The sequence below is a fragment of the Aquarana catesbeiana genome, linkage group LG03 (assembly GCF_042186555.1).
Source record: "Aquarana catesbeiana isolate 2022-GZ linkage group LG03, ASM4218655v1, whole genome shotgun sequence".
Taxonomy (NCBI): Eukaryota; Metazoa; Chordata; class Amphibia; order Anura; family Ranidae; genus Aquarana; species Aquarana catesbeiana.
In genome coordinates this window covers 723,496,441-723,510,120 of record NC_133326.1, presented here as the reverse complement: position 1 = coordinate 723,510,120, position 13,680 = coordinate 723,496,441, and the positions used below count along the sequence as shown (strand labels likewise).

The 13,680-nt window shown below is 46.8% G+C and overlaps 1 protein-coding gene across 3 annotated transcripts in view; it reads right to left on the bottom strand.

Moving 5' to 3' along the window:
• The window catches only part of LOC141133728 (asialoglycoprotein receptor 1-like), a 74,631-nt gene that overhangs the window by 40,072 nt on the left and 20,879 nt on the right, over positions 1-13,680 (bottom strand). For all 3 annotated transcript variants that reach the window (XM_073623253.1, XM_073623251.1, XM_073623252.1), the window contains 3 exons: positions 12,313-12,357; positions 858-899; positions 473-517 (listed from right to left, as the gene is read on the bottom strand). In XM_073623253.1, the coding sequence (XP_073479354.1) occupies positions 473-517; positions 858-899; positions 12,313-12,357 (132 nt within the window). The remainder of the gene's footprint in view (positions 1-472; positions 518-857; positions 900-12,312; positions 12,358-13,680) is intronic.

The window sequence follows — 13,680 nt, the reverse complement described above, 5'->3', positions numbered from 1 at the left end:
TTCCTAGTGTGCACAGCCTATTGCATTAGGGTGTGCACCTCAAAACTCAAACACATATGTGTATGTGCATGTGTATATATATATACTGACAGTGTCAGTAGACCAGTGGACAGTGTCAGTAGAGCAGAAATTGGTGTCAGTTGGGCAGTGGCTGGTGTCAGTAAATTTTATTTATTGATTTTAAAAATGTATTTGTTGATTTTTTTTTACAATTTTTTGCAGGAGCCCCAGGCTCCTTTTTTGCAGGCTTTGGTGAAATACCAGGGGTTTAAACAGGGGGGAATCTCTGCCACGCAGGGTGATTAGGGTATGCCCAGGCACACCTGGCACACCCTGTGCGCATGCCTATGCCTCCATTACAGAACAAGGCTCAGAACAATTCTTTCAAATAAAGCTGAAAATTGCTGAGATCAGTTCATTAGGTGACCTCAGGTGATGGCTAAATTCTAATATTTACATATATCTGACTTACTTGTTTCTTCCTTATATCTTCTTAGTTGTAGAGTGAATTGTCTGACTGCAAATAATAAATAAATAAAATTAATAAATATATAATATATACAGAAATAATAAATACATGCATAATTGCATACATTAAGTAATATATTAAATAAACAAATAAACACATAATAAATATATACAGTATATACATAAAAAATAAATTAATTAATACTATATATATATATATATATATATATATATATATATATATATATATATATATATATATATATATATATATATATATATATACAGTACCACTTGATGCACTGGGCCCTTAACCCCAGGCTCTACGGCTTTATATATTAACAAAATACAAATATGTAGGCAGCAGGACGAGTTTATCAATCTCTTACTATTGTGCTTCAGATGTTGTACCTCTCCTGTGAAGTTCTTATCTAGGGAGAAAAGAGAATAAAATAAGAAATAAGTCTTTAAGTTGTGAAGGCTTTGCAAATTTTGACTTTTATCATGAGTTTCCGATTCTTTATTCCTCAATTCAGTGTTCATGCTTGTTTGCTTCATTAACTAGGACTACAAATCACTTTATCTCATCTGATGATTAGTAGGGATGAGCTTCGTGTTCGAGTCGAACCCATGTTCGACTCGAACATCGGCTGTTCGATCGTTCGCCGAATTGCGAACGTTATGGGCCGTTCGCGCTAAATTCGTGTGGCGCGTCACGGCCCATAATTCACTGCGGCATCGCAGTGCATTGCTGGCTGATGATTGGCCAAGCATGCACTATGACCCGCATGCTTGGCCAATCACAGCGCCGTCAGTAGAGAGAGCTGTAATTGGCCAAAGCCAGGGTGGCTTTGGCCAATTATGGCTCAGGGGATTTAGTACACACCCCACACTATATAAGGCCGCCTGCACGGCGGCCCTGTGTAGTGTGTGTTCCGGTGTGCTGAGAGATAGAGAGAGAGAGAGACAGTGTCATTTGATTTGAGTTAGATAGATTAGGCAGAACAGTCAGTCAGTTAGCTGCACTTACAGTGTATTGTGTATATATATGCATCCCAGGTGTTGCATATATATATATACACTGTATTCAGTTTAGCTAGATCCGTTCCTGTTATCTTCTATCTAGACTATTTACATTTAATGCAGTGCGTCCTGCTCACAGTGTTCAGCTAGATCCGTTCCTGCTATTTACATTTAGTGCAGTGCGTCCTGCTCACAGTGTTCAGCTAGATCCGTTCCTGTTATCTTCTAGACTATTTACATTTAGTGCAGTGCGTCCTACTCACAGTGTTCAGCTAGATCCGTTCCTGCAATTTACATTTAGTGCAGTGCGTCCTGCTCACAGTGTTCAGCTAGATCCGTTCCTGCTATTTACATTTAGTGCAGTGCGTCCTGCTCACAGTGTTCAGCTAGATCCGTTCCTGCTATTTACATTTAGTGCAGTGCGTCCTGCTCACAGTGTTCAGCTAGATCCGTTCCTGCTATTTACATTTAGTGCAGTGCGTCCTGCTCACAGTGTTCAGCTAGATCCGTTCCTGTTATCTTCTAGACTATTTACATTTAGTGCAGTGCGTCCTGCTCACAGTGTTCAGCTAGATCCGTTCCTGCAATTTACATTTAGTGCAGTGCGTCCTGCTCACAGTGTTCAGCTAGATCCGTTCCTGCTATTTACATTTAGTGCAGTGCGTCCTGCTCACAGTGTTCAGCTAGATCCGTTCCTGCTATTTACATTTAGTGCAGTGCGTCCTGCTCACAGTGTTCAGCTAGATCCGTTCCTGCTATTTACATTTAGTGCAGTGCGTCCTGCTCACAGTGTTCAGCTAGATCCGTTCCTGCTATTTACATTTAGTGCAGTGCGTCCTGCGCACAGTGTTCAGCTAGAGCCGTTCCTGCTATTTACATTTAGTGCAGTGCGTCCTGCTCACAGTGTTCAGCTAGATCCGTTCCTGTTATCTTCTAGACTATTTACATTTAGTGCAGTGCGTCCTGCTCACAGTGTTCAGCTAGATCCGTTCCTGTTATCTTCTAGACTATTTACATTTAGTGCAGTGCGTCCTGCTCACAGTGTTCAGCTAGATCCGTTCCTGCTATTTACATTTAGTGCAGTGCGTCCTGCTCACAGTGTTCAGCTAGATCCGTTCCTGTTAAATTCCTACTGACCGGCAGGCTTGTCTGGTTACAGTATATAAAGCTACCTGAAGAAAATTACAGGTGTTCTATTTGATCCTATTAGTACCACGGTCAGGCAGCTAGACTATTTACATTTAGTACAGTGCGTCCTGCTCACAGTGTTCAGCTAGATCCGTTCCTGTTATCTTCCTACTGACAGGCAGGCTTGTCTGGTTACAGTATATAAAGCTACTTGAAGAAAATTACAGGTGTTCTATCCCAGCTTAGTGCAGCTACAGGCCATTAGTATGTCTGGAAGGCCAAGAAGGAGAGGCAGACAGTCACAAGCCAATAAGAGAGGGCAAGCAGGCTCTGTGTCTAGTGCTGGTCGTGGAGACGGTGCATCCTCATCAGCACGTGGCCATGGGACACGCTTGGCCTTTTTTTCGGCAGCTGGCCATGTTGAGCCGCAACATGCGGAAGACTTGGTCGAGTGGATGACCAAGCCGTCCTCATCCTCCTCATCCTCTCTCACCCATGCCCAGGGTGCTTTGTCTGGCAAAGCAGCGGCCTCTTCCCTCAGCTCAATGTCATCAGTGACTCCTTCCCTAGCTCCACCATGTCCTCATGAGGATTCCCTCGAACTGTTTGACCACAGTGTTGGGTACATGCTCCAGGAGGATGCCCAGCGTTTGGAAGGCTCTGATGACGATACTGAGCTCGATGAAGGCAGTAACATGAGCGCGGACAGAGGGGGTGCCCAAGAAGGACAGCAATCTGGCAGTCATGCTCCCCCTGCTGCAGCATACTGCCAGGTTTGCTCCAGTGATGAGGAGGGAGGGGATGATGAGGTCACTGACTCAACGTGGGTGCCTGATAGGAGAGAGGAGGAGGAGGAGGAGGAGGAGGAGGAGGAGGAGGCGGCAGCACATCACCAACGAGGCAGGATGCCCTCCAGGGGCCAGCCTAAGGGCAGCACATTGACTGCATCACACCCCAAAGCTCCACATGTGCAGGGCGCTGCAGTCTCTGCGCGTTATTCAAAAAGTTCTTTGGTGTGGGCCTTTTTTGAGACGAGTGCATCAGATCGCACCGCTGCTATTTGCAACATATGTCTCAAGCGTATCTCGCGTGGCCAAAATATCTCCCGCTTGGGTACCACATGCTTGACCAGACATATGTTGACCTGCCATGCAGTTCGTTGGCAAGCGTATCTAAAAGACCCACACCAAAGAACAAAGAGGATCTCTCCTTGCTCCTCATCAGCTGAGATTTCCAACCCCACTAGACCTTCAGTCCTCTCTGAGACCTGCAGTGAGAGGAATGAAGGTGTAAAATTAGGTGTGTCACAGCCAAGTACTTGTGGGCAATCTGCTTTTGGTACACCGACGTCAGATTGTACCAGGCAAATTTCCCTGCCCCAGCTGCTGCACCGCCGAAAGAAGTTTGCTCCCAGCCATCCACATGCCCAGCGGTTGAATGCTAGCTTGGCAAAATTGCTAGCACTTCAACTGCTGCCTTTTCAGTTGGTAGACTCTGCCCCCTTCCGTGAGTTTGTGGAATGTGCGGTTCCTCAGTGGCAGGTACCCAAACGCCACTTTTTCTCACGGAAGGCGATTCCGGCTCTCTACCGGCATGTGGAAGGCAATGTCCATGCCTCGCTGGACAGGGCGGTCAGCGGTAAGGTGCATATTACTGCTGACTCATGGTCCAGCAGGCATGGACAGGGACGTTACCTAAGTTTCACGGCGCATTGGGTGACTCTGCTGGCAGCTGGGAAGGATGCAGGACAAGGTGCAGTAGTGTTGGAGGTTGTTCCGCCACCACGCCTCCAAAATGCTGATTGTGACACACCTCTCTCCTCCACCCCCTCCTCTTCTTCTTCCTCCATGGCCTCTTCCTCGGAACCAGCGGTGCTCCGTAGGCGTTCAAGGGGCTACGCAAGTACGCAGGCCAAAAGATGCCATGCGGTGCTTGAGCTGGTGTGCTTGGGGGACAGGAGCCACACTGGGGCAGAGGTTCTGTCAGCTCTGCAGGGGCAGGTTCAGAGGTGGTTGACGCCACGCCAACTTAAGGCAGGAATGGTGGTTTGCGACAATGGCACCAACCTCCTCTCTGCCCTCCGACAGGGACAAATGACCCATGTGCCCTGTTTGGCTCACGTCCTTAACTTGGTGGTGCAGCGGTTCTTGGGCAGGTACCCGGGCTTACAGGATGTCCTGAGGCAGGCCAGGAAAGTCTGTGTGCATTTCCGCCGGTCATATAATGCCAGTGCTCGGCTGACGGACCTCCAAAAGGAGTTTAACCTGCCCAAGAACCGCCTAATCTGTGACATGCCCACCAGGTGGAACTCAACGTTGGCCATGCTGCAGCGGCTGCACACGCAGCAGAGGGCCATCAATGAGTACCTGTGCGACTATGGCACCAGGACAGGGTCAGGGGAGCTTGGTTTTTTTTCCCCACGCCAGTGGGCCATGATCAGGGATGCATGCACTGTCCTGTCACCATTCGAGGAGGCCACGAGGATGGTGAGCAGTGACAGTGCATGCATCAGTGACACTGTCCCCCTTGTCCACCTGTTGGAGCACACGCTGCGTGGAATAATGGACAGGGCACTTGAGACAGAACAGAGGCAGGAAGAGGAGGACTTCCTTAGCTCTCAAGGCCCCCTTTATCCAGACAGTGTTCCTGCGTGCCCGCCGATCACACAGGAAGAGGACGAGGAGGAAGAGGAGGAGGAGGAAGATTGTGTCAGTATGGAGGTGGAGCCTGGCACTCAGCATCAGCAGCAGTCTTTAAGGGATCAGTCCCAAGAAACACATGGACTTGTACGTGGCTGGGAGGAGGTGGCTGCGGACCATGTCGTTCTTAGTGACCCAGAGGACTCCGGACCGAATGCCTCAGCAAACCTACGCTGCATGGCCTCCCTGATCCTGCAAAGCCTGCGTAAGGATCCTCGTATTCGTGGTATCAAGGAGAAGGACCAATACTGGCTGGCAACCCTCCTTGATCCACGTTACAAGGGTAAGGTTGCGGACCTTATCTTGCCATCGCAGAGGGAGCAGAGGATGAAACATCTTCGGGAGGCCTTGCAGAAAGGTCTGTGCAACGCGTTCCCAGAGACTGGGAGGTTACAAACTCCTGTTTCTGGACAACGTGTTGCTGAGGCTTCGGTCAGTCAAAGAAGGAGCGGTGGAGAAGGTGGCCGTCTGACCGATGCGTTCAGACAATTTTTTGGTCCGCAGCCCCAAGGTATGATCGGTTCCAGCAACCATCGCCAGCGTCTGTTTTACATGGTGCAGGAATACCTAGGGGCAAGATCAGACTTGGACACCTTTCCCACCGAAAATCCTCTGGGTTACTGGGTCTTGAGGATGGATCACTGGCCAGAGCTTGCACAGTATGCAATTGAGCTACTGGCCTGTCCTGCATCCAGCGTTCTTTCGGAACGCACATTCAGTGCTGCTGGAGGCGTGGTAACCGATCACAGGGTGCGTCTGTCCACCGACTCGGTCGATCGGCTGACCTTTATAAAAATGAATGAGTCTTGGATCACCACCAGCTACCAAGCACCTGATGCTGATGTAACCGAATAATTTTTTTTGAAATCTCAGATCCCTTCAAAGACTGCCTATGCTGATGCTGAGTGACTATCCCTGAGTAATTATCCTCTTCCTCCTCAATCATCACGCTGATAGCTTGTAAGAACATTTTTGGTTCTGGGCGCCACCACCAGTGCCTAAGGCACAATTTTTCAGCCCCTGTTTAACAGGGGCGTGTAATTACAATTTTTGATGTAATACTTTGCAGCAGGGCTCGTTCCTGCATTCCAACTAGAGTGTCTGTGAGGGGTTGCAGTGTTGTGGCACCAGCACCAGTGCCTAGGGCCCAATTTTTCTGCCCCTGTCTAACAGGGGCGTGTAATTACAATTTTTGATGCAATACTTTGCAGCAGGGCTCATTCCTGCGTTCCAACTAGAGTGTCTGTGAGGGGTTGCAGTGTTGTGGCACCAGCACCAGTGCCTAAGGCCCAATTTTTCTGCCCCTGTCTAACAGGGGCGTGTAATTACAATTTTTGATGCAATACTTTGCAGCAGGGCTCGTTCCTGCGTTCCAACTAGAGTGTCTGTGAGGGGTTGCAGTGTTGTGGCACCAGCACCAGTGCCTAAGGCCTAATTTTTCTGCCCCTGTCTAACAGGGGCGTGTAATTACAATTTTTGAAGCAATAATTTGCAGCAGGGCTCGTTCCTGCGTTCCAACTAGAGTGTCTGTGAGGGGTTGCAGTGTTGTGGCACCAGCACCAGTGCCTAAGGCCTAATTTTTCAGCTCCTGTTCAACAGGGGCATGTAATTACAATTCTTGATCTAATATTTCACAGCAGGGCCCTGTGAGGGCTTACAGTGTTGTGGCCACAGCAACACCTAAGGCCCAAATTTCTGCTGAGTATATAGGGCAGGACCCTACTTTCAAACATCTAACTTACAAACGACTCCTACTTGCAAACGGAAGGAGACAACAGGAAGTGAGATGAAATCTACCCCTAGGAAGGGAAATTCTCTCCTGTAAGAGTTAATATGGGAAAACAATTTCTCCTTTCCACTGATGCTTTCCAATCCTTGTTCCACAAAAAAACCCAAATTTTCAAAAAACATTTTACATTGGGACAAAAAAGTGAGGTGAAATCTTCTGAAGAGGAGGAAAGACAGCAAAACAAATGTCACAGGGGTGATAACCCTTCCCTATGTTTTCCAAAAAGCTTAGAAAAGATTTTTTGGCTGGAGCTAAACACGTTAAAAATGTTCAAAATTACAAACAGATTCTACTTAACAACAAACCTACAGTCCCTGTCTTGTTTGCACCGCCTGTATACTGCTGTTCAGAGTATATAGGGCCTGGTGGCCCCACACCTTTCCTTATTTTAATTTGGGTGCGGGGTTCCCCTTAATATCCATACAAGACCCAAAGGGCCTGGTAATGGACTGGGGGGTACCCATGCCGTTTGTCTCACTGATTTTCATCCATATTGCCATGACCCGACATGACATTAAACCCGCAAGCAGTTTTAAATGAGATTTTTTCCTTTAAAAATGACATTTGGTGCAGGGACTGTTCTAAACATGGGAAACACGCGTCACTTTACAGGCATACTATAGACACCCCCCAGGTACGATATTTAAAGGAATATTTCACTTTTTTTTTTTTACTTTAAGCATCATTAAAATCACTGCTCCCGAAAAAACGGCCGTTTTTAAAAGTTTTTTTTGCATTGATACATGTCCCCTGGGGTAGGACCCGGGTCCCCAAACCCTTTTTAGGACAATACCATGCAAATTAGCCTTTAAAATGAGCACTTTTGATTTCGAACGTTCGAGTCCCATAGACGTCAATGGGGTTCTAACGTTCGTGCGAACTTTCGGTCCGTTCGCGGGTTCTGGTGCGAACCGAACCGGGGGGTGTTCGGCTCATCCCTAATGATTAGGTTCCTCAATGAATGCTGAGTGATTCCTACTATTTACCCATCTATCTACATCTAGTCTACATGTATGGTCCTGCACTTTGAGACTTCTGCTGGTGACTTTGGTCATCTCTAGAACAGGTCCAGTTGCTCATCCTTTACCATGATTCCTGCACCCACCATTTCTCTGACCGTTTCTGAACCATACATTTCTCTTAGAGCTTTTACTGTACCTGTGAGTTAAGGCACAGAGATGGTCCCTTTTGGATGCTGGATTTCCCATAGCTAAGAGTTAGGGAAGACTCAGGAGTCAGTAGGGTTAAGATACTGCCCTACCTCTGCTAGGAGAGGGGCATCCGGGTTGAGAATATATTAGGAAGGCATAGAGCTTCCTGAGTTATTTATCACAAGGAGAGGGGCCCAAGCAGGAACAATATGTAGGTAGTTTGTCCCTATTTTTTAAGGGAACTAAGCCCGCCAGCACTATAATGTCACCAATGAGAGGGCTGACATGTCCCTCCTGTCTTTCTTATGGGTCTGCGTGCTCCGGCTATGTGATTGACGTCACTCCTGCGCATGTGCGCGGGAGCCCTCGGTTCCGGCACAAAGCTCTGAAGTTCCAGCAAGGTATGCCGGACCTTCAGAGTGCACGCGTCAGTGATGTCACTGGCTGCATGCAAGGTAAATATCTCCTAAACGGTGCAGGGTTAGGAGATATTCATTTTTCCTACAGGTAAGCCTTATTATAGGCTTACCTGTAAGTAAAAATTTCCAAGCGGCTTTTACTACCACTTTAAGAGAGGCAATGATATTTATATACTTCAGCCATCCCTTGAATGTGAAGGCACTCAGGTAAGTTACAAACAGTACAGTGTTGTTCAAAGGGATGTGGCATGAAAGGAAACTTTACAGGATGGGTGTCCCAGAGTCTGGCATCCCCGAGCAAGGGGGATGTGAGTAGTCCCATAAAATGCATACAGTCCTTCCACCAGTACATATTCCCCCCCATAAGGGTAAGCTAAATGCATACTTTGCCGGAACTTCAGAGCTTTGTGCCGGAACCAAGGACTCCCACGCACATGTGCGGGAGTGACGTCAATCACATAGCTGGAGCACGCAGACCCATAAGAAAGACAGGAGGGACATGTCAGCCCTCTCATTGGTGACATTATAGTGCTGGAGGGCTTAGTTCCAAGGTGAGAATTTCATAATGTGCTAGTATACGTTGTGTTGTTTACAACCGCTTTAGTTCAATAAAAGATTAAAAAGGCATTCCTGCCATGGACTTCTCCTTCTCCTAACCTTCATATGGGAACATCTCCTTAACCACTTGCCGACCAGCTCACACACATTTATGGCGGCAGGTTGGCTCGTTTCCGTGAATTAACGTTTGGGTATGTCGGCTCCTTTAAGAACCTTAGCAGGCTGCACGGCGGGGGACCCGATGCACGTGGCTGGCGGCCGTGATATCCGCCGGCCCCCCGCAATCCTGGGCTCGAGAGCCAGAACGGGGATTTGTGTGTGTAAACACACAAATCCCAGTTCTGACAGGGGTTCTGACGGGGAGGAGAGACAGATGTGCTGTTCCTAGTAATTAGGAACAGCGATATGCCTCCTCCTCCAGTCAGTCCTATCCACCATACAGTTAGAAACACACATGAGGGAACACACTTAACCTCTTGATCGCCCCCTAGTGTTAACCCCTTCCCTGCTAGTGACATTTATACAGTAATCAGTAGCTATTTTTAGTTCTGATCGCTGTATAAATGTCACCAATCCCAAAAAAGTGTCAAAAGTGTCTGATCTGTCCGTCACAATGTTGCAGGCCCACTAAATTTCACATTACTAATAAAAGAAAAAAAAGAAATGATAAAAATGAAATAAATCTATTCCCTATTTTGTAGACTCCATAACTTTTGCGCAAACTAATCAATATATGCTTATTGTACGCTTAAAGGGTTTGTAAACTCTCGTTTTTCTTAAATAACAAACATATCATACTTACCTTCACTGTGCAGTTTGTTTTGCACAGTGTGGCCCCGAACATCTTCTGTGGTCCCCCAGCAGCTCTCGCGGCTCCTTCTCGCATCTGTAGACCTCCTAGGAGAAGTGCTCTCCCGGGGGGGTTACCTTGCGGGCGCGCCCCCTAGTCTAGCATTTGCGTCCATAGACACAGAATGCCGGACTCAACCCCACCCTCGCCCCCCACATCATTGGATTTGATTGACAGCAGCAGAACCCCCAGACAGAGGGGAAGAGCGCATCTCCGACAAGGGAATGAAGGGCTCAGTTGAGTAAAACGGGGGGAGGCTGGGGGGGCCGGTCAGTGTCAGAAGGTGAAAAAACATGAGGATTTACAAACCCTTTAATATATAGAAGAATATATATCAGCCTAAACTGATGAAGAAATGTTTTTTAAAATTATTTTTGGGATATTTATTATAGCAAAAAGTAAAAAATGTTGAAAGAAAGCTCTAAATACCGCAAAAAATACCACCAAAAGAAAGCTCTATTTGTGGGGAAAAAAGGACGTCAATTTTGTTTGGGTACAATTGTCAATTAAAGCGACGCAGTGCCGTATCGCAAAAAAAGGGCTTGGTCAGGAAGGGGGTAAATCCTTCCGGGCTGAAGTGGTAAAAGTGGAAAACTTGCGCCCAAGGTGCAAAGCGGGGTCCGTTGATGTAAGGCCTTGAAGCAGGTGTGTAGAGGACTGTAAAAGAGCAAGTGTATGCGCAATAACGTTTCACTGTCTTCACCCATTTGCCCTCCTCCGTCCCCTCCTCTCCTCTCTCTCTTCCCCCTCCTCCCCCTTCCTCCTGCTGTTCCATTTTTTTCCCTTTTCTAGGGACTTTTCACTTCTTTTCCCCTTTCTTTTTTCTCTTTCACCCTTTTCTTCTTTCTTCCCCACATCGTTCCTTTATCTCCAGGTCACATAGTTCCCCTGGTGACACCTCCAGTCCCCCTTCGTTTCTTCCGTTCCCGCACCCCCCACTTAAGTCACGGTCATCCCCCACAGCATTGGGCTGTTCACACATCCCTGGTTCTCCCTCCCTTTGCTCTTGTCCCCGCCCAGTCTCCTCCCTCTCTCTCTCTCACACATCCCTGGTTCTCCGTCCCCCAGCTCTTGTCCCCGCCCAGTCTCAGCATGGCCAGTAAACTTGTCTGTTGAAAATGGGACGTGGCTTGCTAACCATCCAAGCCCAGGAATGATGACATCATCCCCCTGCAGCCAGAGGTCTCGTGTGCTCCAAGCCTCGTTCTGAGGCCGCTCCTCTGTGTATGAAGCCGGCTTATTATACCCGGAAGAGCTGTCTACACCACCACGGCAGAGACTGTCTACAGGCACAGGACCGGAAGCGCCATCCTTGACATATACTATCATGCTTGTTTTAACTACTTAAATGTGAGTTTACCTTTGTTTTATTAAAGTAATTTTATTCATAAAAACGACTGCACCCAGAGGCGCCTCTCAACTTGTTGTGTAGAGGACTGTCAACGTGTACCGGTTGTCATGGTCCGGAGTTCAGCTAGATACAGTAGAGAGGCTCTTGTTGACCAGTAGGATAAGTACACAAGCAGGTCACTCTGGTGGATGATGTGGCCTCACCTGGGGGCTCGAGGCCTAAGAACTAATTGATATTCACCAGAGCTCCTCATGGTGGAGATGGGTTTTTCTGTCTGTTAGTGCCAGGCCGCGATCCTCAGGATCGTCTCACCTGGAGGTGAGCAAGCCAGTCACAGATATAGCAGGTAAGGATCAAGTAGAAGCATAGTCAGTAAATGATAATAACTAATAGGGGTTCAAATCCCTCTCTACTTTATCCAACACTAAAAAAAAAAAAAATTTGATGTAAATCACATTAAAGTTTGAACCGTGGTTCATGAACTTTATGGGCATGACTCCAACGGGTTAGTAAAATATAATTTTATTGATATTTTACTTACCCGTTGGAGTCGTGCCCATAAAGTCCATGAACCACGCTTCAAACTTTATTGTGATTTACATCAATTGATTCTTGGACGTGGCACTTTTGTATTCGTAGAGTTAATGGACTCCCATTGCGCCTCCCAATGGTTTTCCATTTGATCTTCCCTTAATCCAAAACAAGGTTTGCCTTTAGTTATACTTTAAATCCTGACTTTATGTTTTGTTTAGGTCTCCATCATTACCGATCTACTCTGCTCATCCAGGTAAATTCCAATACAAACCTGTTGAGCCAAATACATCAGCAGGTGATATATGGATCAGAACTATTACATTACTAATATCATGGACTTACTTATTTTCAGCTCACTGTTTTTTAGTTGTGAGGTGAGTTCCTTGACTGTAAAGAAAAAAAAACGGGATTCATGTATAAAAAAAAGTAAAATTTACTGTATCTTAAAGCAATGTGTAAGAATTGCCATCTGTACAGTATCCCCCCCCCCCCCCAACCTCACACCACAACCAATCCCAGTTAAAGCTTCACATGAAGACACACTTCCTAAGACTCCCTGGCCAGTCAGGTCTCAGGATCTCCTTCCTGATTGGCTGGGAGGAGAATCAGGAAGACCATAGCAAATATTAATTTGCTATTGTCACACAACTGGGTGGGCTCAGGTTGCAGTGCTCTGCACCCCAAGCCCACCCTTTTTTGAAGCCAATGAGTGCCTCAGGCTCTAATCAAATGCTTAAAAAAAAAAAAGAATTGAAATCCATGTGCCCGGCACCCTGCATGTAGATTAGGGGCCGGGAGGATGGATTGGGGGGGGTGCATCCTGTCCTAATTGGACGGTCCACCACTGCTCGGAGTCACTGGACCCTGATCCAGATTCACAGCTCAGGCTTACACTAACAACAAACCGATCTACATCTAGCACACACTAGAGGGTGCTACATAAACAATAACCATCTCTGCTGAAGGAACTGAGGATTTAAGTAATTAACCTACACAATACCCATCATCGCTGAAGGAACTGAGGACACATGTGGTTAACCTACACAATAACCATCATTGCTGAAGGAACAGAGGACTTATGTGGTTAACCTACAAAATAACCATCATTGCTGAAGGAACTCAGGACTTATGTGGTTAACCTACACAATAAACACCATTGCTGAAGGAACTGAGGACACATGTGGTTAACATACACAATAACAATGATTGCTGAAGGAACTGCGGACACATGTGATTAACCTACACAATAACCACCATTGCTGAAGGAACTGAGGACTCACGTGGTTAACCTACACAATAACCACCATTGCTGAAGGAACTGGGGACACAAGAGGTTAACCTACACAATAACAATCATTGCTTAAATGAAGGGTGTACACATGTGGTTAACCTACACAATAACCACCATTGCTGAAGGAACTGAGGACACATGAGGTTAACCTACACAATAAACACCATTGCTGAAGGAACTGAGGACACGTGGTTAACCTACACAATAACCACCATTGCTGAAAGAACTGAGGACACATGTGGTTAACCTACACAATAACCACCATTGCTGAAGGACCTGAGGACACATGAGGTTAACCTACACAATAACCACCATTGCTGAAGGACCTGAGGACACATGAGGTTAACCTACACAATAAACACCATTGCTGAAGGAACTGAGAACTCAACTGGTTAACCTACGTAATAACCACCATGGCT